We start from the raw sequence: 26,426 nt of genomic DNA, 5'->3' as shown, positions 1-26,426 counted from the left end.
ACCTACAGCATGGAGATATACCTATGCAAGCTAGCAGCATTAGCATAAAATAAAACAACATTGATCATTTTCAGATGAAATGTCTTTATGATGCAAAGAAATCCGAAGAAAAGAAAACACTAAAGTTAGGGTATAAAAATTGAGAAATCCTTTTGACTCAGTAGTGTCAGAATAATGAGTTATCACCAACCACAGTTCTTTGAGTTATTAGCATAATAATGTGTAATGTATTCAATCTTTTAGGTTATCTGACAAAGCATTGGAGCATTTATTGTTGATCATTATTATTCACACCGAAACTTGTTTTTAGAGATAGAGTTTTAGTTTCATTTGGATTGATGGTCTTTTAATTGTAAAAATGTGATTGATTATCAATTTATTTACATCAATTGATTTTCAAATTAAATCTTTTCTCTTAGTGCCACCGAGTATTAATGGAGCCCAGGGAGTGCCAGAGAACATCAGTGTTGTGGTTAACAATCCTGTGGTGTTGGCCTGCGAAGCCTCAGGCATCCCTCTTCCATCAATCACTTGGTTGAAAAATGGACAGCCAATCAGCCTGAACAGTGCTTTCAGAATTCTCTCCGGTACGCATGATACAAATGATCTTTTACATTTGTATACTTGTACAAAATAATAACTAAGTTATTCAAGAATCTATTATTATAAGTACATCTAACAGAGGATAATTACCAGGGAACAGAGCTATTTTGATTATGGTTCGTAAGCATATAATAGCTTTGTGCTGTTTTTGGAGAACTCTAAATTTAACCCGTTTCTAATTTATTTCCCAATTGGACTGTTGACATAACTGCAACTCTAGTTTATTTTTTCCTCTGTGGCATATTTTCTCCTCAGTGTAAAGCCACATTGTTCCTATATAATTGTCCATTTATTGGAAGTATTTTAACATTCAAATTTTAAGTTCAAATAAAAAGGATGCATTTGACAGATGCCAGGTTCACAATAGAAATAAGAATCAAAATTTTAAATGAAGTGAAAAATTTAAAAGAAAGAATAAGTGGAAGAAAGAATTGACTGCTAACGTAAAAGAAAGTCTTCTAAGGACATATTAAAAAGGAAAAGGGTGGTAAAAGAAGAGAAATCTGACTAATTTAGGACCCAAAAGGGGCATTTGGCATGGCAGCAAGATACATGCCTGAGCTTTTACAGGAGGATTTTACATCTGTCTTTACCATCGAAGATGATGCTACCAAGGTCATAGTGAAAGAGAGATTGGAGCAAATTACTATAGATACTGATGAAGAGTCATCTAAACTTGAAACATTAGCTTGCTCTTTCTCCACGGATGCTGCCTGACCCACTGTGATTTCCAGCATTTCTTGTTTTCAGTGAAAGAGAAGTTAGTTGACACATTGGATAAACTAAAAATTGATAGAGGTACATTAAATAGGCTGAACGTACTGAAGGAAGTAAGAGTGGGAATTATGGAGGCAATGACATGATCTTCCATTCCTCCTTAGATAAAAGAGTGGTCCATAAGAATGGACAATTTCAGTTGTTCAAAAAGTGGATGTGAAGGTTAACCCAGCAACTATACAGGTTTAAGCTCAGTGGTAGGAAAGCTTGATAAAATAAAATAAAATTAGGAGTTGTTTTGTCAACTATGAATTAATTTAGGAGAAACAAGTTTAGATTTGCTCAGGGAAAATAGTGTTTAACTAACTTAATGGAGTTTAACTTGACTTGAATTTGCATGTGTAAGATATAATTTCAAAGTTTGCAGATGATACAGAAATTGGAAGTATAAAGAAAATGCAGAGATTAGTGATGGACTTCAAGAGGATGTCAACAGGCTGGTGAAATGGGCAGATACGTGACAGATAAAAGTTAACGCAGAGAAGTGTGGTAGGAAGAATGAGGAGAACTAATATAAAATGAAGTGTTCAACTCTAAAGGAGTTGCAAAAGCTGATGCACCTAGGGATATATGTGCAGAAGGAAGGGCTTATTCCCAAAACATTGATGCTCCTGCTTCTCAGATGCTGCCTGACCCGCTGTGCTTTTCCAGCACCAGACTTTTTGACTCTGTATATGTGCAGAAGTTATTAAAGCTAGCAGAGCTGCACTCAATTAGCAAGCCTGTAAGATCTGCAATGTTCAATTGTAAGACTTACAACTACAATTATGCATATACTTTGAGGAAGTCAATCTAAAAGAACCTTTGGTCTTGATGAGTTACAAGATCACTTCAGGTTCAAATTTGTTTTACAGGTTTCACAGAATTATTACATTTATTACAATAAGCACAAAAGAATGATACTTAATAAGACAGTCCTTCCAGTGGTTCAGTACACCAGCTGGCTGGGTGCATGTCTCTTGTTCTATTGAATGCATTTGATGTTTTTGCACATCTAACCACAAGAAGTTACTGATTGCTAGCTTTTTTTTTCCTGTAAGGCATCCTGAACTCTGGCTTACCAATGAATGAGAATATATGGTCAATCTTATTCGGTAAAGCAGTGTGTGCCTAATCAATGATTGGTTTCTTAAAAGTGATGGCCATCCCACTGCTATCACTTCCAACTAACTTCTGATTGGTTCCCTAAGATGTCAGTAATTGAAGAAGTGTATTTTTCCTTACAGCTTATCTCTACAGTACAATCATAAACTTTGTAACCTAAGAAAAGGGGGCAGCACTGAAATACTTTGTCTGCTTGGAGGATATGTAGTGCAACATCCTACCAATTAATATCATGCCAAATGTCTAATAGATTTGTCTGAAGAATTCCAAAGCTTATCAATACCTTTTAGTTAAAGAACCATTTGTTCATGTGTAACTTCACAATAACTGCTGCTGCTTTTGACAGACACAACCAGCAATATTCATTACAGAATAAACTTACACCCTGCTCTCCATCCTGAAACTGTTGGATACCATCACAGCTTACTTTTCTAATTATCTTTGTGCCATTAATAAATTTGGCAGCTGTACCTTCATCCATCATTTATATAAATTGTAAACAGTTGAGGTTCCAGCATTAATCTCTGTGGCACACAACTCATTAAATCTCGTCAACCTGGGAAAGTCCCATTTCAGCTTACTCTTTGCTCACTGTTAGCCAGCCAATCTTCTATCCATGCTGAAATGCTACTGTGTACACTACATGCATTTATTTTCTGCAATAACCTTTGATATGGCACCTTATCGAATACTTCCAGTGTACAGAGTAGCATTGGCCAATTTATTGAAGTTTTTGAGGAGGTAACATGCTGTGGATAAGGGGAAATCCAGGTACTTGTCAGTCTCTAGCTTCAACAACTTACTCAGCACTACTTCTCTGGTAATTCTTCCCTTTCACTCCCAAACTTATTGTTACTTCTGTAAAGTTACTTGCTTCATCTTCATTACAGAGAATACAAAATACTCATTTGCCATCTCCTTACTTTCCATTATTAAACTTTCCAGTCTAACTTTCCATGGGGCCAACTATTTTTATGTTCCTGGCTAACTTTGTAGAACCCCAATCCAAAGAAAAAGCAATTATACGTCAATCTTTCATCAACATGTTGAATTTTGAAACAGTACCAAGGAAATACCCTTTTTTATCTACATTATTGTACTAATTTTCATATTTTGAAGTAATGGGCCGCTTTAATCAACTAAAACATTAATTGTATATTTTCCTTCATTCCTTCATGTTAGCAACACACACTTTACAACCTGCATAGCTTTGTTACTATTACTTCTGTCTAAAGCAAAGAATACATCCAGAAAATATTTACATTTAACTGGATTACTTTAAGTGCACTAACGAACATATGGCTAGATGTAACTTGTGTGTAAAATCAATTCCCTCCTCTAGTTGAGGTTCCAGCATTAATCTCTGTGGCACACAACTCATTAAATCTCGTCAACCTGGGAAAGTCCCATTTCAGCTTACTCTTTGCTCACTGTTAGCCAGCCAATCTTCTATCCATGCTGAAATGCTACTCTGTACACTACTCTAGTTAATGTAAAAATGCATTTCACTTATTCTAAGAGACCATCGATTTTGCTTGCTGGGGACTTGACTGTACTATGAGGGCTGTCCTCATTATGTGTTAACTGGCTCAATTTCCATTCAATAAGCCTCCACCTAACCAACTATTCTCCAATCTATAGGCTCACTGCACATGGGAAAAGAGTTATGGATGGTATTGTGCAGATGATCCCACTTTGACACCACATTCTGGCCTTGAAGGTTATTCTCCAAAAGAACCTAATTGAGGGTGTTGAGGATATCCTAGGACCTTTCTGGGTCAATGGTACAGCAAGGGTTAATCTGAGAGCGATCTTTCTTCTTGAAGCAGTATTGTTTCATTTGTCATTGGTAAGGAATGGTCCCTGTGTTCCAGCTTGCAAGGCAAAAGACTGGTGCCTTCTTTGTTGAGTTGGTCTTGCGTAGATTACTGACCCAGCTATGGATGTTGAAGCAAGCAGGCAGTGACGGGCCAGCATCAAACAAATTGGGAATGCCCAACTTAGGTGGGTGGATCTCCTGCCTTATGTTTGTGCCTTATGCCAATCATAAGTGGTAACTGTTTCTTCCTGTGTTGTGCCATTGGAAATCACCATGCTTGTGTGTCCTCTCCAGGACATAGGCCTGGACAAGTATTGTGGAGATCCTGAGTTGTTGGGAAAGGATAAAACCTGCAATTTTAATATCAGCTCTGTTGCAGGAATTGCTACAAAGTGGCACAACTGATGACAGATTATTGTCTATAGGACTGCACTCCTAGGAGTTCTTTCCTTTCAGCTTCTTCTTCCCTGTGATACCCATAGGGCAGTGAAGCTATTTACCCACAGATTGGGAATCTGGTTTGTGAGCACAAGGACATAATAATATACTAATGTGCCTGTATGCTACACAGCTGGGAGCCAGGTGTTTTCTCCAAGTGCTCTGCCATAACTTCTTTAATAATTCCTTCTAAAATTTTCCCTATAATGAATGTTAAGGTGGCTGGCCTGTATTTTCCTGTTGTTTCCTTTTTTGAATTAAAGAGTTATATTGTCCACTCCAATGTCTGTATGCTGCACAACTGGGAGCCAGATATCTTCCCCGTCTCCTGTGTTTAACTTGAGTTACCCAGTTAATGTATATTGCCACAGGGAGGCTCTACATAGGACTTGCTGTTGAAGAGTCTATATACTGGTGGGACTGGTTATGCACGCAATTTCTTTTCACATTAGCTATAAGGCTACTCCTGTTCTTATTTTCTGTTTCTATGTGTCTTGCTCCTTGAATGTTGAAAGTTGATACCAAGCCATGAACATAATAGATTCTTTTTAGATGAACAAGAAGGCTGATGATAACAGTGCAGCATAACTTTTCCTTTGCCTATATTACTAGGTTTTCTATTGCTCCAGCATAAACAAACCATTTGATTGGTGTGTGTAGTTAAGTATTATTTGCACAGAGTCCATCTCTGATGAGGTACTCCCCTGGACCAGAATATCTCCGCTGTGGTCAGTCTATCACTACAATTTACTATTAGCCTTGCTTTTAAAATTAACCTCTTCTGGATAACTTATAGCAGTAATTCAGTGCAAAATGAGCTCATCAGGTTTTTGTGAAATGTTCAAGCTCATAAAATATTACAGCTAATTCACTGACATGGCGAACGCCACTTGTTGATACAGACAACTATATAAACAAGTACAGATATGGCTATGTTAAATGGTGGTGACTTTGTGTCTGCATTATATATAACATAAGTGGTTCATTGTTTGCGCAAAGTGAATTATTTAAATGTTATATTGCTTTGTGGCTATATGGCAAAGAATTTAACTGCACTTTGGGATTTACATTCCTAAATAACAGTGTAATTGTTTGTTACTCTGACCCCAATTGAATTTTTCTAGAAGCTGTACAAACATTATGCTGTATTGCAATTATTTTTATATCCTTTTTTAATTATCAACCTCATGTAACATTTGAACTTTTATTTTCCCGCAGGAGGTTGGATACTGCGCTTGATGCACCCTGCAGTGGAAGATTCAGGGAGATACTCCTGTGTGGTTACAAATGCTGCAGGAGAAGACAGCAAGAACTTTAACCTTAATGTCTTAGGTATAGAATGATACGCAGTGTTTTGCAATGAGAGCAAAAGCATTCCCAACATATTTCTTTCTATTTCTATAGCACAGTGATGGAACAAAATCACTGTCAAATTGTCATAATTTTCTGTGACTGTAAAAACTATGCAGTTATTCATTTCTTGTAGTCTTTCTTGTTTAGATTTAAAAACATAAATTTCTTCCTTTCTGAATACTTTTTCAAAAGACTCAGTTTTTCATTCCCACTTGTTGATAGTTATAAGTAAGCTGAACAATTAAGATGAAAATAATATAATCAAAAGGAGAGCAATTCAAGGATTCCTCTCCAGACAAGAAAAGGGACACTTTCAGCTGGATTTTGTAACAATAGCAAAAGAGTGGTACTCCCTGCTTATTACATTTTGTGGATTACCCAGTGTGACCTATGTGAGACTCCTAACTGCTTTCTGTCCTAACAACTCACTTGATTCAAAGCATAATTAGACATTAGCAACAAATATTGACCTTGCCCACATCTTGTAAGAGAATAAAGAATCACTGAACTTAGATACATGTGATACAATAAATCAAATCAAAATCAGAAAATAATGATTTACAGAGAGATCTTGTACTTTGAGCTGAAATTTGGGACTATTGGGTATTTTGATCCAATACATTGACCTTTATAGGGAAACTATGATGGGTGATCAGGACAAGAAAATAAGGAGGTAATTCAAGCAGTCAAATTTGGCATTCATTACTGAGACAGAGAGTCTTAACCATGAATTATTATTTGGATTTAAATCATGTGCAATGGAAAACTAAGATTGGCAGAGACAAGTCGGAATTAGAGGGATGAATAAAAGGGATAGCAAAAGTAATACAAAAAGAATTTTTGAATGTCCAAAAATTATTAAATTCTGAAAGTATAAGACGTATTTGTAAAATTAAATATTCAAGGTCAGTAAGTTGTTTGACAGTAATGTTGACTGACAATACCACTAAAACAAAAGAGTACTCCTGAATGCACTAACTTTAATCTTTTCTGCTGCACTTAGTGGGTAAATACTATATTTCTAAATTCTGCACTGAAGTATGTGTAAGCCTATCACTGAGGTTCTATTAGAGTGCAGCCTGCAAAATCTGGAATAAAAAAAGAAACTAGCCAACTGGCAACCATGTAACTGCTGCTGGCTGTCATAAAAACCTTTAGGGAAGGAAATCTGCTGTCTTTATCTGGTCTGGCCGAGATGTGACTCCAGACCCACAGCAATTTGGTTGAATTTTAACTACCCTGTGGGCAATTAAGGCTGAGCAAAAATGTTTATCTAGCCAACGACGTCCTCATCCTGTGAATGAATTTAAAGAAAAGTCTGCAGAGGAACAAAATAGTTTGTGCTTCTGCTTCTAGATTTCCATGTTTAATTACATAAGTTTATTCTCTAGAAGTTGTTTGTCTGAATTTATTCAATAATGGCAATTGTTCTTAGTCTCACGGTGACTTTCTATGCAAAATCCAGAATAAAGTATCATTAACTGTCATATCATTCTGTTTTTTTACCCACCCCACCATTCTTCCCCTTCCACACATCATCCCATCAATCCACCCTTCACATGACCATATTCTACTCCCTGCAGCATTCCAGCACTCTCCCTCCTCAGCTCCCTCCTACACTCTTCTCCATCTCAGCCTATCACTCCCATATTATTTACTACCAATAACACTCCTCACAACCACTCTATCCACAATTGCACCCCAGTACTGTTATTGGAACTTTGTGATCTGACAGAAAAAAATAAATGAATACATTATAATGTGAAAGAAGGTAATCTAATTGCTTAAAATGATGAACTACCAGCCAGCATTTTTTAATTTTCATAATTGATTACTGGAGCAAAGGTTGAATCATTTAGAATGATTGCTGTTTTGACATTCTCCAAGTCAGCTCTCTCTAAGGGATCATTATCACTGTATAAACTGTGTTGAGTTAATAGCACACTCACGTCTCAGTAAAAACATTCTGCAAATCCCACTCCAGGATATGCGCACAAAAATCAATCCTGCCACTCCAATGCAGTAATGAGGGAGTGCGGCACTGTGGGAGGAGCAATAATTTGGATTACATGTTAAACTGAAGTTCCATCTGCCCTCTTAAATAAGCATACAAAATCTCTGCTGACCTGACTGATATTTGTTAATGAGCATCACAAAACACAGTTTTTCGTTATTTCATTTGAAATCCTGCAAATTTGCTGCATACATTTGCTATACCACTACAGTTTACTGCACTTTACAAATACCTCATTGACTTTGGGATGTCATGTAATCATGAAAAGTACTGTACAAATGCAAATTATTTGAAAAAACATCATGGTTATAATGTGCTTTGAAATACTAAATTAATAGAGTGGACAACTGAAAATAAGATCTAATTAGCTTGAAACATTCTCAAGAACATCCTGGGTGCATCATTGGTCTGCAAGATTGAATTTTTAGGTGAAGTGTTGTTGGAGGTTGGAATATATTCTATTTTTAGGCTTTATCTGTAATAGAGGCAAAGTGTTTTGGATTGTGTACATGGTCATATTTAAATATACATGTTTTTATTAAATAGTACCACCAAGCATCGTTAATGAAGATAAAATAGAAGATCTGAAAATCAAGGAGAAACAAAGCATTACCTTTACCTGTGAGGCTTCAGGTAAAAGCATAGTAATAAATATTATGTCATTGTGAAATAGCTTACACTTCCTTCTTAAAATGTTATTAGCAGTTGAGTGCTGTAATCTGTTGTGGAAAAGATGATTGATTGACAGCATATCAATACTAACAAAGATAAGCACTGAAGACAGCATTGCACCAACACACACATCAACATTGTGATATTGTTATCCTGAACATTAGATTTGACTATCAATTTCCATTTGTAAATTGATAAAGTGATGAATATTTGTGCTGTAGGGAACTCAACGTTAAATTGTAATATTTCCTATCATAGCCACTCAGACTGGAGATCTAAATTCGAAGGTATCCTAATCAAGTCCTATTTAGCTTTTCTTATTAGTTCAACATGTAGTTGACCAGTGAATATGGTATTACCCCCTGGTATGGTACATGGACTATGCTGAATTAATCATTCCTAGACAGGATGCTGATAAAGTGTTGGTCTAGGCTCTCTTGGATGTTGGAGAGTGAAAATGAACATTTGGGTAGAATATCAGAGGGAAGACGGCAAGTTGCACAGAGCCAACTAGGAGTCTGGTCACTCATGGTTCAGGTCTATCCAGCTAAGTCATTCATGGAAGTCACAGGCTGTCCTGGAAGTCCATCCGTTAAAAGTACAGGGGACGTTAGCAGGAGCCACTTTTGTAGAGTGGAAGCTCCAATTGTGGCGATCGGAGGCAGCAAACTGGAATTCATAGATATTTACTGTTGTGAATAGGAGAGACAACAGAACATTGAAGTGAAAGTAGTAATGTGGGAGGGCAGTCATCGACAGCACTATCCTGGCCTGCAGTGTGGAAGTCAAAGGACCACTGTATTTGGCATGTTTACTCAATAGTTCTGGGGCGCAAGGTGTAAAGTGGGGAGATGAAGATTTAGACAGATGTGTTGAGTGAAGATTTGTGAAAGTACAAAGCATATGAGGGATGGTGAGTGATAGCAAGTGAGGTAATGTGTTGCCTGCAATTGTGAAAGTGGTTCAGCATGAGTCTTGGTGAAAGATGGGTGGAGTAGCAGAGAGAGAGTGTGTAAGGTAGCAGAGAAAAGATTTAGCATGTAACACTGGTGGACCAGAAATGGTCATTTGCCATCATACACTGCTGGACATCTGTCTCGATAGTTGAGATCATGTTGATCCAGATGGCATCCTCACACCAGGTTGGCAGGCTCTGGTGTCATACTCACCTCTGCTAGCCTTGGAGGAAATGGAAGGTTCTCCCTCTATTACCCGATCCAATAGACCATCAGGTCCCTTTTGTGCCATGTCTGAGGCAAACATTACTGTATGTGTAGGGCAGTTCCAGATAAATGGTGCCTGATCAGGTGCACAATAGCTTTAAGGATTCCCAAGATATCCCAGCAGTGGTGAGGTTTTCTACCTACAGTGAGTCAGAGAATTGAATTAGCATAGCTGAAAATGTGTTGCTGGAAAAGCGCAGCAGGTCAGGCAGCATCCAAGGAACAGGAGAAGTGACGTTTCGGGCATAAGCCCTTCTTCAGGAATGAGAAAAGTGTGTCCAGCAGGCTATGATAAAAGGCAGGGAGGAGGGACTTGGGGGAGGGGCGTTGGAATTGCGATAGGTAGAGGGAGGTCAAGGTGAGGGTGATAGGCCGGAGTGGGGTGGGGGCGGAGAGGTCAGGAAGAAGATTGCAGGTTAGGAAAGCAGTGCTGAGTTCGAGGGATTTGACTGAGACAAGGTGGGGGGAGGGGAAATGAGGAAACTGGAGAAATCTGAGTTCATCCCTTGTGGTTGGAGGGTTCCCAGGCAGAAGATGAGGCGCTCTTCCTCCAACCGTCGTGTTGCCATGGTCTGGCGATGGAGGAGTCCAAGGACCTGCATGTCCTTGGTGGAGTGGGAGAGGGAGTTAAAGTGTTGGGCTACGGGGTGGTTGGGTTGGTTGGTCCGGGTGTCCCAGAGATGTTCTCTGAAACGTTCCGCAAGTAGGCAGCCTGTCTCCCCAATATAGAGGAGGCCACATCGGGTGCAGCGGATGCAATAGATGATGTGTGTGGAGGTGCAGGTGAATTTGTGGCAGATATGGAAGTGTCCCTTGGGGCCTTGGAGGGAAGTAAGGGGGGAGGTGTGGGCGCAAGTTTTGCATTTCTTGCAGTTGCAGGGAAAGGTGCCGGGAGTGGAGGTTGGGTTGGTAGGGGGTGTGGACCTGACGAAGGAGTCACGAGGGAATGGTCTTTTCGGAACGCTGATAGGGGAGGGGAGGGAAATATATCCCTGGTGGTGGGGTCCATTTGGAGGTGGCGGAAATGACGGCGGATGATACGTTGTACATGGAGGTTGGTGGGGTGGTAGGTGAGGACCAGTGGGGTTCTGTCCTGGTGGCGGTTGGAGGGGCGGGGCTCAAGGGCGGAGGTGCGGGAAGTGGAAGAGATGTGGTGGAGAGCAACGTCGACTACGTCTGGCGGGAAATTGCGGTCCTTGAAGAAGGAGGCCATCTGGGTTGTACGGTTTTGGAACTGGTCCTCCTGGGAGCAGATGCGGCGGAGACGAAGGAATTGGGAATATGGGATGGCATTTTTACAGGGGGCAGGGTGGGAGGAGGTGTAGTCTAGGTATTGAATTAGCATAGTTGATGAGATAGGCTTAATATGATTGCATGGGGAAACTTGCTCAGCATTGTGGAGAAAATCTCTCCATGAAACTCAATGAAAATGACACCCAGCTGATTTCTGGTAATATTCAGCCTAATTATTAGATTTTTTAAAAATGTAACTAATTCATTCAGTTTTACAGAAAATTACCTTAATGTGTTTCTAATCAACATAGTAATAGTTTTCCAGTAAGAGTAATTGTTCCAGTTAGGGCAAAGAATCAAAGGTTTTAATTATGTCCTACACTAAGCAAAGGATTTCATAGAATTTGTTTTCTCCTTTGTGAAAAGGCAATCCTGTTCCACAAATAAAATGGATGAAAGATGGTCAACCTCTGACTGAAGACCAGCAGCATCAGATTCTGTCCAGCGGGCGCTTTCTCCAGATTGAGCGTGCCCATGTGTCTGATGCAGGTCGATACACCTGCATTGCTTCAAACACAGCTGGAGATAAGAACAAAAACTTTAACCTACATGTTTTAGGTAGGTGTTCTAGGCTGACATTTTAAATCTACTAGGCTGAATAATACAATTCTAGGTTTGGAGTACGAGAAAACTGGAAATGATAACCTCCCAAAAGCATAAGGTTTTCATATGTGAGCGTCTTGTTTTCATCAGTTTTGCATATGTGCCAGAAGATGTGGCCAGTCAAGCAATCTTAAACCACTATGACCTGAATTCTCCATTCGAAAGAAAAAGTAAGTGACGGACATCAGGCATGTACATCATTCTGATATGAAACATTTGTTTTTTTGATCAAAGGAATATTAGGACTAAAGGACTTGGAAACTTTATTTTGAACTGAACATTGATGTGAATGACCAATAAAACTATCTTACACACTGGGAAACCAAAAGGTTGAAACCCCTTAGTATTAGTACAGAGTAGGGTTGTCAATTGGCTTGAGATAAGAAAAGGATCTCCTAGATACTACTATTAGAAGCTTGGGACCACCTTTTTATTTTGCACCAATAGTGGCCTCTCTTCAACTATGTACTTCCTACCACCTTCAGCAGTAGAAAAGTTATGCATTGCCTTTTTCACTTGATCTTAGGTGGTCTCCTGGTTCCCAAAACTACTTGTATAGTAGTTACTGGCTCAGAGGTATTCAACTGTAGGAGAAGTGTCATATGATGAAATCTCCAGCAATCTATTTAATCAATTCTAACAGAGGGCATGGAGTATCTGTTGTGCTGAGGGAAAGAAGCCTGTATGTTAACTGTGGGTGAAGAACATCAAATTTTCATTTGAATGTATTAGTCATTAGACTAGTGATTATGAAAGCATTGCCAGACATTGTGTCCATTGAAAGTGATTGCTATGTGAGCAATGATTTCTTTAGTCTGTGCTAATTTTTCATTACAACTGTTCTGCTTACCTGCAGCAGCAAATTTGAGACTCAAAATGATCATCCTTAAAAGCCTTGCATGTCCTTGTAGCTGTTCACTAGCTGCTGCCAGTGGAAAACCCAACCTTGTGACCTCAGAGTTCTTTCAATATCTCATGCCCAAAATGCTGGGAATAATACTCAAATGAGTTGATTTTACATAAAAGATCCACAGAACTAAAGAGTAGCTGTCAGAAACCACTGTTCTGAGACCTTTATTTATTTAATTGTGCATTTTGGGTGTCACTGGCTAGACCAAATATCATTACCTTGGTGACCCTTGAAAAGGTGATAGTGAATTGCCTTCTTGAACCACAACAGTCCATTTGGCATAGGTTTGACCACAACGCACAACCTCCCCATAATGAAGGTAATTCAAGGATTTTGGGCCAGTGACACTGAAAGAATGGCAATATATTTCAAACTCTGAATGGTGTATATCTTGGAAGGGAAGTTGCAAGTGGTGAGTCTCATGTATCTACTGACCTTGTTCTGCTAAATGGTCGTGTTCATGCATTTGGGAGGTTTTGTCTAAGGAGCCTTGGTGAATTTCTGCAGTACATTTTACATGTGCGCTGCTATTATTGTTGGTGGCGGAGGGAGTGATTGCTTGTTGATGTGGTACCAACCAAGCAGGCTACTTTTTCCTGGATGATATCAAGCTACTTGAATGTCATTGAGGTTGCACTTATCCAGCAAATGGGGTTTTCCATCACACTCCTGACTTGTGCCTTGTCAATGGTGAACAGACATTGTGGAGTCAGGAAGTGAGTTACTCACTGCAGGATTCCCGTTTATTGACATGCCCTAATAGCTACAGCATTTAGTTCAGTACAGCTTATGATCAATGATAATCCCTAGGATGTTGATAGTGGGGTATTCAGCATTGATAATGCCATTGAATGTCAAGGAGAATTCTTAGATTCTTTCTGTTGAAGATGGTAATTGCCTGGCACTTGTGTAGTATGAATATTACTTGCCATTTGTCAATCCAAACTGAGATATTGTGGAGGTCTTAGTCCCTGCAATATTACTATTTGTTGTAAGACATATTTCAAACTTATCCTAAATTTATAGCTAAAGTAACAATACTTTAAATCAGCTTTATGACATATTTGCACTTTTTGTTTACTATCCAGTTTCTCCAAAGATTCCAGGTGTTGATGCACAGGGCACGCCAGAGGACATTATTGTTGTTCTGAATAGCCCCACCTCCCTTGTGTGTGAGGCACAATCATACCCTCCAGCAACCATTACTTGGCTCAAGGATGGAGCACCTTTTGACTCTAACAAAAATGTCCAGATTCTTCCAGGTAAATACAAATTATACTGTAACATCATAACCAATAAATTACTCAAATATGGAAAAAATATGCTAAGGCACTTAATCATGCACAAATTATTACAGACATAAGAAAAAAGATATCAGGACGAATGACAAAAGGTTAAAGAGAGGGATAGGTTGCAAGAAGGATCATTAAAGAGACAAGAAATGTGGAGAGGTTTATGGAGGAAATTCCTAAAAATACCTGAATAGCCCTACACAGTTGAAGGCACGGTAGCCACTAGTGGGACAAAGAAAGAAGGCAGTGTACAAAATGCCAGAGTCAGACATCTGACGATCTCGGTGAGAATTATGGACTGTAGGAGATGACCAAGATGGGGAAGGGTAAGACACTGAAGGGATTTAAACATGATTGACATTATTAAATTTTTGAAGTATTTGGGAATTGGGAGACATTGTAGACATTTATATTGCTGCACAAGGGGCAGCCACACAATGGCCATAGTCTTACATTCCTCTGGAGGCACATAAGCAAGAGGTATACAATTAGATGCAGTTCCACCAACATTGTTCTTGGAGCCTAGCAACCTGTCCCTACTCCACCACAATTTCATTTCTAGCATTGGACAGTGGGACAATTGATAAGTAGCCAATTAACCAACACATGGGCGCCTTGTTCCACTCCTATCACAATTTTTTTCCCCACAGTCAATCGAGGTTCACATAAAGTCTGAAGTTTTCAAATCTCACTTTTCTAGCTATAATGAGAAAAAGAGGAGGAATACATCCCTTACGTTTTCCTTGGCCTATCAAAGGTCACTTCTGAAGTCTTTCGCTTCAATGGGGTCAGTGTAACCTAGACCCTATTCCCTCTTGTGCCTTGCCCCCTGTGTCTCTTAGCCTGGCACCGCCAAACCTCTCTGAATGTATCTCTCCATCTAGTTCCAGCAAGATTACCTTCGTGGACTGGATGCACGATTTGAGCCAGAGAACTGCTAGCCTGCTGTAGCTCTGAGGTGACAGCTTTGTTTGTTACAGGTGGCAAATGTTAACAAATATTTTCTTGATGAAGCAGATGCCTGATGTATTGCTCTTCACTCAGCGCGAGTTAGGAGAATTGCTTCTGAACTTCCTGAGAAGATAGGATTTCCTCCTAAACCTCTTCTAAATCTCCCTCTCCATCCTTAATTAGTAGCTTGTCTTGCTCGACATGACCTCTGTTCATTCTCAATTTTGTTATTCAAAGAGGAATATCTATTAGTTATACTCATGTCACAGATCAACTGATTTGTAGATAAATCTTGAAGTCAGCAAGAACTTTTTAAGTATCCTCCTTGGAGATTTATAAAACCTTTATAAGAATTTACACAAAGCACTAAATGTTTATCTTGAAGCAATAACTGAAAGAAATCAATGAGCAAACAACATTTTAAGTATTTTCTCATTTTAAAAATCACTGGTGTAGGTGGGTCTTTCCTGTTGGTGAACACATGTTCATCTTTGTAAATATAAGATTTGAACAGTTGAGCTCAAAATTGAACAGCTGGTGTCAAAACAGTGTTGCATTCTGAAGCTGGAGAAAATGGATTCAATCTCTTACTCATATATCGTTTCAAGTATGGCGATGAATTTAATGTTGGCAACAAATTTGTCTGTCTTCTGCCAGACCTTAGAGACTGAGAATCAGGGGAGCTTTTTGAATTATGAGTTTGGCAAATTGGAAGATTTGTGTGAATGCCAATGTCAATTTTTTAACTCCTTGGATGAAATGTGCCATTTTACAACACCAAATTTAATTTGTTTGGCCAGAGCTCAGAAAGTCTGAATATTTGAACGTGGTGGAAATATTTTGCTTAAAAACTATCATACAGCCAAACTGTACACATGGCATTCCTTCCAGGATACCAATAACTAATCATTTAGATTGAAGTCAAATGATAGAGAGATATGCTAAATGGTCCTTTATTTAATTAATTCTAGTGATTAAGAAAGTTAGTAACTTGGTAACTGAACTGGTGCATTCAGTGAGACCATTAAAAATTCTGTAAGATAGCATGATCGTTTATTTATTTGCATTTTAATCAATGCATGTTTCAATATACAAGCATTTAGGAGAATGGTATATTTAGATTTAAATGATTAGATTATTTTGTCTTTGCCGATAATTAGATTGTTTTGCCTTTGTAATACTATTCATTTTATTGTGATCATAAATTCTGTTACTATAATAATTAATATGTGACAAGTAACACAGCCACTGTGTAATTCTTAGCTAAAGCATATGACAATTTGCTTAAAAATGTAAGTGGAATGAAATTTCTAAACTAATAGAAAATTTGATGTACAACAAGAAAACATGATTGATTTATTATGAAGTATCGAATGCCATACTAGTATTATGTTAAATAAAAACAAAGTGCTGAGAAAATGCAACAAGTCTGGCAGCATCAGTGGAGAGAGAAAAACAGAAGCCAGCACTTTCTGCTTTATTTCAGATTTTCAATATCTGCTATATTTTGCTTTTATTTCAGTATTACTTTAGATAGATTTGGAGCAGAATAGAATTTTTAAAGCTTAAGAACATGATCAGCTTTTGACTATTGTCCATTAGATTTCTATCTTGTGCTATAATTAAAGTGGTTAAGAAGATTCAAAGTACCAATTTCTTCTTGACCTAAGCAAATATGTAAGGTATAGACAGGATAGATCAAATGAATCCTTAGAAGAGTATAAAGGAAGTAGGAGTATACTTAAGAGGGAAATCAGGAGGGCACAAAGGGGACATGAGATAGCTTTGGCACATAGAATTAAGGAGAATCGAAACGGTTTTCACAAATACATTAAGGACAAATGGGTAACTAAGGAGAGAATAGGGCCCCTCAAAGATCAGCAAGGCGGCCTTTGTGTGGAGCCACAGAACATGGGAAAGATATTAAATGAATATTTTGCATCAGTATTTACTGTGGAAAAGGATATGGAAGATGTAGACTGTAGGGAAATAGATGGTGACATCTTGCAAAATGTCCAGATTACAGAGGAGGAAGTGTTGGATGTCTTGAAACGGGTAAAGGTGGATAAATCCCCAGGACCTGATCAGGTATACCCGAGAACTCTGTGGGAAGCTGGAGAAGTGATTGCTGAGCCTCTTGCTGAGATATTTGTATCATCGATAGTCACAGGTGAGGTGCCGGGAGACTGGAAGTTGGCAAATGTGGTGCCACTGTCTGAGAAGGGTGGTAAGGACAAGGCAGGGAACTATAGACCAGTGAGCCTGACGTCTGTGGTGGGCAAGTTGTTGGAGGGAATCCTGAGGGACAGGATGTACATGTATTTGGAAAGGCAAGGACTGATTAGGGATAGTCAACATGTCTTTGTGCGTGGGAAATCATGTCTCACAAACTTGATTGAATTTTTTGAAGAAGAAACAAAGAGGATTGATGAGAGCAGAGTGGTAGATGTAATCTATATGGACTTCAGAAATGCGTTCGACAAGGTTCCCCATGGAGACTGATTGATTAGCAAGGTTAGATCTCATGAAATACAGGGAGAACTAGCCATTTGGATACAGAACTGGCTCAAAGGGAGAAGACAGAGGGTGGTGGTGGTGGAGGGTTGTTTTTCAGACTGGAGGCCTGTGACCAGTGGAGTGCCACAAGGATCGGTGCTGAGTTCTCTACTTTTTGTCATTTACATAAATGATTTGGGTGCGAGCATAAGAGGTACAATTAGTAAGTTTGCAGATGACACCAAAATTGGAGGTGTAGTGGTCAGCGAAGAGAGTTACCTCAGATTACAACAGGATTTGGACCAGTTGGGCCAATGGGCTAAGAAGTGGCAGATGGAGTTTAGTTCAGATAAATGCGAAGTGCTGCATTTTTGGAAAGCAAATCTTAGCAGGACTTATACACTTAATGGTAAGGTCCTAGGGAGTGTTGCTGAACAAAGTGACCTTGAGTGCAGGTTCGTAGCTCCTTGAAAGTGAAGTCGCAGGTAGATAGTGAAGAAGGCATTTGGTATGCTTTCTTTTATTGGTCAGAGTATTGAGTACAGGAGTTGGGAGGTCATGTTGTGGCTGTACAGGACATTGGTTAGGCTGCTGTTGGAATATTTCATGCAATTCTGGTCTCCTTCCTATCGGAAAGATGTTGTGAAACTTGAAAGGGTTCAGAGAAGATTTACAAGGATGTTGCCAGGGTTGGAGGATTTGAGCTATAGGGAGAGGCTGAACAGGCTGGGGTTGTTTTCCCTGGAGTGTCGGAGGCTGAGGGGTGACCTTATAGAGGTTTACAAAATTATGAGGGGCATGGATAGGATAAATAGACAAAGTCTTTTCCCTGGGGTCGGGGAGTCCAGAACTAGAGGGCAGAGGTTTAGGGTGCGAGGGGAAAGATATAAAAGAGACCTAAGGGGCAATTATTTCACACATAGGGTGGTACATGTATGGAATGAGCTGCCAGAGGAAGTGGTAGAGGCTGGTACAATTGCAACATTTAAGAGGCATTTGGATGGGTATATGAATAGGAAGGGTTTGGAGGGATATGGGCCGGGTACTGGCAGGTAGGACTAGATTGGGTTGGGATATCTGGTCGGCATGGACAGGTTGGACTGAAGCGTCTGTTTCCATGCTGTACATTGACTCTATGACTAATTGTAATGATTATGTTGAGAGGCAGGGTTGGAAAGAGTGTGTAAGTAAGGAACTGAGCCAAGGAGAAGCCATGGAGCAGCAGTCTTTTGGACTCCTTGGAGCTTTGGGCACAGACCTAGTATCAAGAGGAGAGGTAAGCACTGGGGAAATTGAGCTCAGCAATAACATCTTTTCACAATGGTGACCAGAGGTATCGATAAACTGCGGGAAAGGAGGGCTCTGTGATGATTTAGTTTTTGGTGACAAGTGCAAGAAGATGAAGGAGGAAATATGGAATATGTCCTGTTCACGCCACACAAAATACGTCCATCCAAAGTTAGTGATGCTCTTGTGCAGATCAATTAAAGATGTCATAAGCAATAGAATCGTTATCAAAGACATAATGTCAATTCCCTTGGAGATATCAAAGAAAGGTTGAAGTTTGGATGCAGATATGCTGATGACAATGCAATCCGGAGAATGTTTACATGGAAAGAATGACTTTTCTTGCAGAATTTCTCCGTGCTTACATTTTCCTCATATGAAAAGAAGTTGGAAGCAAGGATATTTCAGCTCTTTTTAGGAAATTGCCAGGATGTCGGTACTTTAATGAGAATCAAGTATGGCTGACCACTCTACAGTACAACCTCAGGAAGCTGAAGCAAAGTACCGTCAGCCATAGCTATTCATTGGCCAACTATTTCAAGGGTCTACCTCTGGAGTAGCCTCTTTGTTTACACAATCAACTTAATAAAATTCTGAAAGCCTGTTGTTGGTCAATCCTATTTCTGTGTTTTTTTTTCTGCAGTGCCCGCTGTCTATAGCCTAGTACCTTTTGTACTTCACTGTATTCATCAGGTTCCCAAGGTAGTGATGAGCAGCACTGTTAAGATAGAGAGGTTCGGTAATAGGGTTGGTCAACACGTAGCAGAGGCCACAAGTTGAAGGGTCAGCAACAACAGGATGGATCAGGGAGAATGGAGCCCAATCCAAAATGGTACTGAGCTGGTCATGCAGCCATGGCCATCACTAAACAACATTTGAAAAGAAACTTGGAATACTAAATGAGAATACTATCCCCATTAACTGACAGGCTTGAAAGTAAAACAACATTAATCAGACATTACTATTCTGCTGTCTGGCAAAAAATCCATATTTCTTCACTCTTCCTATATCTAATTGGTGCAGCAATGTTGTCAGTAGGCCCCATGATCAAAAATAAACAACGAAATTGCTTCTTGGAAGAATCTGACAAAACCATTTAAATAGGCTCAACTGCCATTATCGTAAACAGTTAAATTTAAAAGCAAATGTAACTTTTTTCCAATACATTTTGCAATAAAGAGCTGAAGTATGAGACTTCTCTCACTATACCTGAGTTAATATCATCAGAAACTGCCAACGCATTCAGAATAAAATTATATATGGAACACCAATCCAGTCATGAAGTTTCTAACATCTCCATTTATACTTACGCATTAATCCTCTGATTGTATGGGTATTAATCTAGATTTATATACAGTAGTGTGGTGATAGGTATTTTTGACAGAATAACAGAATAGTGCTGCAGAACGTCCAGTTGGAGTAGTGACAAACATTCAGCTGTTTTCACTCAAGCTTTGGAACCAGAGAAAATCCCAATGTACACCCATTAAAACTTCCAGGAAGCAAAGGTCCAAAGTCTAGTCCCCTTCATTGATACCTCTAACAATATAATTCTTTTTATTTAATTGACTCCGCCATGGAGACTTGAGATAATTACACTCACTTTGTCTGATTGTCCCCAGACCTTTTAATCATAGGTGAAGGACTTGGACTTGAACTAATTTACAGCAAATGTTGTCATAAGATTTTTTTCATATAAATACAGCATGTGTTTAAAGGTAAGTTTCTGGACAATACCTACTTCACTGCCACACCCATTTTGCATTCCAAAGTTTATCACCCTAGGTTACACTGGGAGTTTTATTTGCTAATTCAATTCTGTTATTATGTTTCATTGCAGTATGGCAAACATTCAGTTTACATTAAAAGTAGGGTTTAATAAATTATGCGGATGTCGAGATGAAGTACACAATTTTAGTATTTCATCTTTTGAAGTGGGTAGATGTTTGAGTTGCAAATTTATTCATTTAGAATATTCTTCAGGACTAACATTGAATGTGCTTTTTGGATCTTTGTGAAAATTAATATTTTGTGAAAATTAATTTGTTGTGATAAGAGTGTTAATGCTATGAAATATTTATGATCAATTGTCAAAGGACTTCAAGATATGTGATTGATAATGGAATAGTCTATTCATTTCATTGATTAACTTATTATTCATTTTAAATTCATTCCAAAGCTTAGCACATATCAGAGATCTTTCCAGTTATAATATGGAAAATACGTTTTCTGTTTTATCACAATTAAACAGTTCTTTGTGGCTTTTTTTGTTGTTTAATATGATCCCTGCTAACCTGCCAAACATGTTAACAAGCATCAGTTGTAAAAGAGGTATAACGATAAGTAGGCAATGTATGAGGGCAGGGATCATGAATTGGGGAAGACTTTGAAGATTAAGATGAGGAATGACCTTGGACCTTTCATCTGGCATCATAGGCGGCCTCTTATTAAGCTGGACAAATTGCAGCTTCCGCAGGAGATGGGAGGTTTAGATTTCCCAGACTTTAAGAAATATGAATTGAGTTCCTTACTATCCTATGTGGCTGATTGGCCTGCCAGGACCGCAGTCAATTTGGTTGGACATCAAGGCCTCCTAGGCAAAATGCCCCCTCATCAATTTGTTGTTTATGGACAAGATGAGGACTGTTATGGACCATTGCAGAAACCTGATTGTCCTTAACACGGTTAAAGCATGGAGAATGATGCGGCAAGGTGAGGGCAACTTACAAAAAACTTCCCCTTTCACTCCCATAGTGGGAATGTTAGGATTCTGGCCAGGGTTGATGGACTCTGGTTTTAAGCTCTGGGAGTCTAGAGGAGTCTCCTGTTGGGAGATGTATTTGACAGGGAGGTCATGATGTCTTTCGAGCAGCTGATTCAGAAATATGAGATATGTAGGAGGGTTCTCTTTTGTTACTTTCAGGTTAGGGATTTTATACAGAAAAAGACTACATTGACGGTTGGTCCCTCTAAGTCGGATATGGAGAGGAGATTGGTCTGGTCTATGGGCGCTGTTAGGGAGTAATGTTTCGAAGGACATTGAGTGGCTATGCGGAATCTGGACTCGGGAATTGGGGGTGAAAATCTCGTCAGAGGTGTGGGAGGATATTTGGGAGAACGCAAGGAAGATTTCGATTTGTAACAGGACACAGGCTATGCAAATGAAGGTACTCCACAGAGGTCATTTGGCAGTGGAGAGGCTTGCAAAGTTTAAGACAAGAGTGTCCCCAATGTGCCCCATATGTAAAATAGATGTTGGCACTCTTATTCACTGATTGTGGTCATGCCACAAGCTTCGTAGGTAATAGGGTGCCATAGTGAGTGTTTTGGAAGGAGTCTTGGGAACTGAGGTTAAGTTGGATCCGGTGTCCCTCGTCTTGAGTTTGCCAAATCTCCCGTCTTTGGATGTGCATGGGAAGAAACTGTTTAATATTCTTTCATTTTGTGCTAGGAAGAATAGTTTAATGAGCTGGGTGTCGGAGAATCCCCTGGGACGTCCGGGCTGGCGTAGATTAGTTTTGGAGCACAGCCCCGGACTTCCTTACAAGTATGGTGCACCAGTAAACTGAACTGTTTTATAGAACATGGCGGCCCTTTCTGAATTATACAGATGCAGACTTGTCGAATATATTGGTTAGGGCCTTTGTGTAGTCATGAAGGCTATGTCTGGCGGTCCAGGGACACCTGCGGGGAAGAATCCTGAACAAATAGGAGATTGCTTATTAATGCTCCCGGTGGTGGGGAGCTTTGGTGGGATTGCGCTGAGTGCAGTAACTTAACTGAATATAACTTAATTTACCTTGGTTTAACTTGGTTTAATTTAACTATTTTTTTTCTTCATTATTTATTGAATTGTAGTTTTTGTAGGTTTTTTTCTCTCTCTCCTCAGTGGTTTATGGAGTAGAGTAGCAGTTTGTTTTCTGTTATTGTCGTTATATTGTAAGGTTGTTATACTATTTTGTAGTGATTTTGTAATTGTGTGAAAAGTTTTAAATCTTTTTTCTCAATAAAAATATTTACAAAAAAGATGAGGAATGATAGACATTGGATCAAAGCACTCACTACGCACCTTTTCTCTTGATGTTTTTTGAACTGGACTGATACTGGAACTGACAGGAACAGTTAGCAAAGAAATCCCACACCTGACTTGGACATAAGCTAAGTCAAACATTGTGGTTAATTAAATACTCACTTATAAAATCTGTTCCAAAAGTTCTGATCTAAATCAGAATTGCAGATACTAAGAAGTCTGGCATGGGCAAAGCTTGTGTGCCATTGTTCTTGGAAGATAATGGAATATTAACAAACTACCAGGATTTCCCTTTTATCACCTTGAGTGTTGGGACAGGTGTCTTTAAATGTGAGACACTTGCCCTCTCCCACCAATGAGAGAGTCTACATCATATGACAAACAGGCACTTCCAGTCAACAATTTTTGGAGTGATATCCCAGTCTATCTGAGAGCTGACCGTTCTGAAGCCAGCAGCCACTGCAAGTAGCTTTGCTGCTTTGGAGGCCCAGGCTGCTGGCTACACAGCAGAACAGAAACCAGGAGCAGTGGGAAGGGAATTAAATTTTAGAGTGAGGATTATGGAACTGTTGGCACAAGGAGAAAGAATGCAGCAAAGTCAGAGGTAAAGGACAGAGGATGGCAATCAGCGTCCGCCTTCCTCTCATCCAAGTCCCTGATCACCCAAATTTACCTCACCACTATTACCACAGCACACAGACTGTCACATTGTAGTAGTCAGAGGGGCCTCCTGTCAGGAACAAAGTTAATCGAGCCCGTGACAAGCAGAGGCTTTTTATTAATGACAGATCTGGAAGGTTGACCGTGGGCTTTGCCAACCAGAAATAATTTCTGAAGTGACAGGAGGAGAAAAGTATCTCCCTATTGCTAACTTTGCTGATTATCTGCCTTTCATATCACCTTTCCTGCCATTTCCTAAGAGGGTAAAATCCTAATCTCTGTGTGTTATCAAATCTAAGATGTTGAGGTAGTGTCTCGGAAGCATAAAATGAAAAAGTTGCAAATGTTATACAGTTGGGAGAGTTGACAAAAGGAAGAGAAGCATCATATGTTTTGTGGCACAAGTAACATCCTTAACTATACTCAGTTGGTTGGAGAGAGCTACCAACCAATTAATAGTATTATCATTTTAAACCACACTTATTTAACCTGCTTATGTTTGCATTATATTGCATAACAGTGTGATTAACTTGCAGGATTTAAAATTAATTTACACTTCAAATATAGAAAATGAGGGTTCAGACCCCACTTTGACTCGTGTTAAGATTTTTCATATCTCAGTTCAAAAGTTTCAATAATGGTACTGCCTCTGCGTTTCATTTTCATGTTCAGGAGGCCGAACACTTCAAATTCTGAATGCTAAAGAGAAGGATGCAGGAAGATATACCTGTATAGCTACTAATGAAGCTGGAGAAACACTTAAGCATTATGAAGTAAAAGTATACAGTAAGTGCTTTCAGTTTACTTTAGTTATTATGAGATTCTGTGAAACAGTCTCTTTTAGTAAGTCTAGTAATGGAGAATGTTGCTGTGATTTTGTCTGGAAGTTTGGAATGTAATTTTATTTTATTTCCCAGTCCCGCCTACCATCAATAAAGATGATGTACCAGGTTTTGGTTTGTCACCTAAAGAAATTAAGATCAAAGTAAACAGCAGCCTGACTCTACAATGTGAATCTCATGCAATTCCAGCAGCTACCCTTCACTGGTACAAAGACGGACAGGTCTGTTGATTCCTTCATGTACATTATCGAATGGACATTTGAAGTTGCACTGTTGTGTTGTGTGAAATTATGATTCTGATTTACTGCCAAAGTTTTAGTGTTCATATGTCACAATGAAAGCTAACAGATAATAAAAACCATACCAATTTAACAAATTCCAACAGAAGATAAGCAGATTTGCTCTTATCAACTAACATCAAATTAAAAAAGAATCCTTATGATTGCATCTAATGTCCAAATAAATGTATTGCTGTCACTTTCTGAATAATTTCACAAAGCTCTGAGAAATTAGACCAGCTGGTTCGGAACTGTTCTATGACTTTTGAGACATTATGGGATAGCTCTCTAAATAGCAACTTAAAAGTGATAGAGAGCCAATGAATACTAATAATTCTCTGATAATATGAAATTGGGCGTCTAGCTATTTTTACAACACTGTTGTTTAGCCATGGGTCATCACTGCATGGTGAGTTCCAAGCAGAAATCCAACTGTCAAGATTCCCAAAATCCTTTCCCAAATATTAAATTGTAGAAGTATTGCAGAACAGGTGTCCAAGCAATTAAAAGAGCTTACTGTCACCTTCCTCATAATGCTTTCGGAGGACAATTAGGGAAACAGAATGTAAATTCACTGGAAATCTGGTCTTGGATAGCTGTACTAGAAGATCATGAGAGAGAGTCAGCTGTAATCCCAGTGAAATCATGGCTAACAATTGACCAGTTGTCCAGATTGTTCGTCATTAACCACCACAATCTCAACAGATTTTGGGTAGGATTACAAAGGGATATCCAAGTCAGGAAGTAACAAAATATGTAGATGAGTGCAAGGGAAATCCGATAAATATTAAAAGCAGGTAAAGATATAATGCTATATCTGGGTTGAAAACAAATCAATGGTATAAGTTTTAGATTCAACTGGCAGACTCCATGAAATGAGTTTAGCCACCTGTGTTGTAAATATCTATAATCATCAACACATAATAATGTTGATTACGTTATGTTATTGCCAGGGATCTATTGTTCTTTAAACTTAAACTACAATTTCTTACGATGAATAATGAAGATCGAAATTGTTGTATTTTCATGAGAAGAAAATAATTCTTTATATTTCTAGCCTCTCAAAAAAGATGATCATATTACTATCACAGCAAATGGACATATCATTCAGATCAAGAATGCTCAGCTTTCAGATACAGGACGATATACCTGTGTTGCCACCAATGTCGCTGGAGAGGATGAAAAAGACTATGATGTGAATGTTCAAGGTTGGATTGCATTATCTTTTTTCTGTAACTTTTTTAACAATACAATTTAGGATAATCAAGTTATACCAATTGGCCCTCTCAAATCTCCACCAATATGAGTCATATCTGTAAACAGTAGGTAAGAAGGTAATGTTCAATTAACAAAATAGTGCTGTAGTTTAGCCTAGCTATAGATAGGTGAAAGGACTGGCTGTCTTACAGGATGTGGACTTTACTGGTTTGACTTGACTTTATAGCATATCCCTAAATCCCCTTGAAAGGTTGGTGGTGAGCTACCTCCTTGAACCACTGGAGTCAATGTCATTAAGGCACATCCACATTGATGTTAGAAAAGGAATTTTAGATTATGATGAAGCCGACTATGAAGCAGAAGTGATACAGAATACAAATCAGCATTATGTCTATTTTGGAGGGGAATTTGCAATGTTTCAGCCTGGAGCCCAGTTACAAGTGGAGTTCCGCAGGGATCAGTTCTGGGTCCTCTGCTGTTTGTAATTTTTATTAATGACTTAGATGAGGGAGTCAAAGGGTGGGTCAGTAAATTTGCAGATGATACGAAGATAGGTGGAGTTG

General features: G+C 39.0%; 1 protein-coding gene across 3 annotated transcripts in view; it reads left to right on the top strand.

The window, feature by feature from the left end:
* Window positions 1–26,426, top strand: part of hmcn1 (hemicentin 1) — a 607,098-nt gene that overhangs the window by 409,590 nt on the left and 171,082 nt on the right. For all 3 annotated transcript variants that reach the window (XM_087990747.1, XM_043699541.2, XM_087990748.1), the window contains exons 46-53: window positions 420–587; window positions 5,960–6,073; window positions 8,655–8,741; window positions 11,663–11,854; window positions 13,898–14,071; window positions 24,198–24,311; window positions 24,443–24,588; window positions 25,703–25,853. In XM_087990747.1, the coding sequence (XP_087846873.1) occupies window positions 420–587; window positions 5,960–6,073; window positions 8,655–8,741; window positions 11,663–11,854; window positions 13,898–14,071; window positions 24,198–24,311; window positions 24,443–24,588; window positions 25,703–25,853 (1,146 nt within the window). The remainder of the gene's footprint in view (window positions 1–419; window positions 588–5,959; window positions 6,074–8,654; window positions 8,742–11,662; window positions 11,855–13,897; window positions 14,072–24,197; window positions 24,312–24,442; window positions 24,589–25,702; window positions 25,854–26,426) is intronic.

Source organism: Chiloscyllium plagiosum, unplaced genomic scaffold, assembly GCF_037043375.1.
Source record: "Chiloscyllium plagiosum isolate Xiang-an unplaced genomic scaffold, Cpla_swu_hap1 HiC_scaffold_9, whole genome shotgun sequence".
In the NCBI taxonomy this organism is placed as follows: domain Eukaryota; kingdom Metazoa; phylum Chordata; class Chondrichthyes; order Orectolobiformes; family Hemiscylliidae; genus Chiloscyllium; species Chiloscyllium plagiosum.
This window is presented reverse-complemented; position numbering and strand designations above follow the sequence as displayed.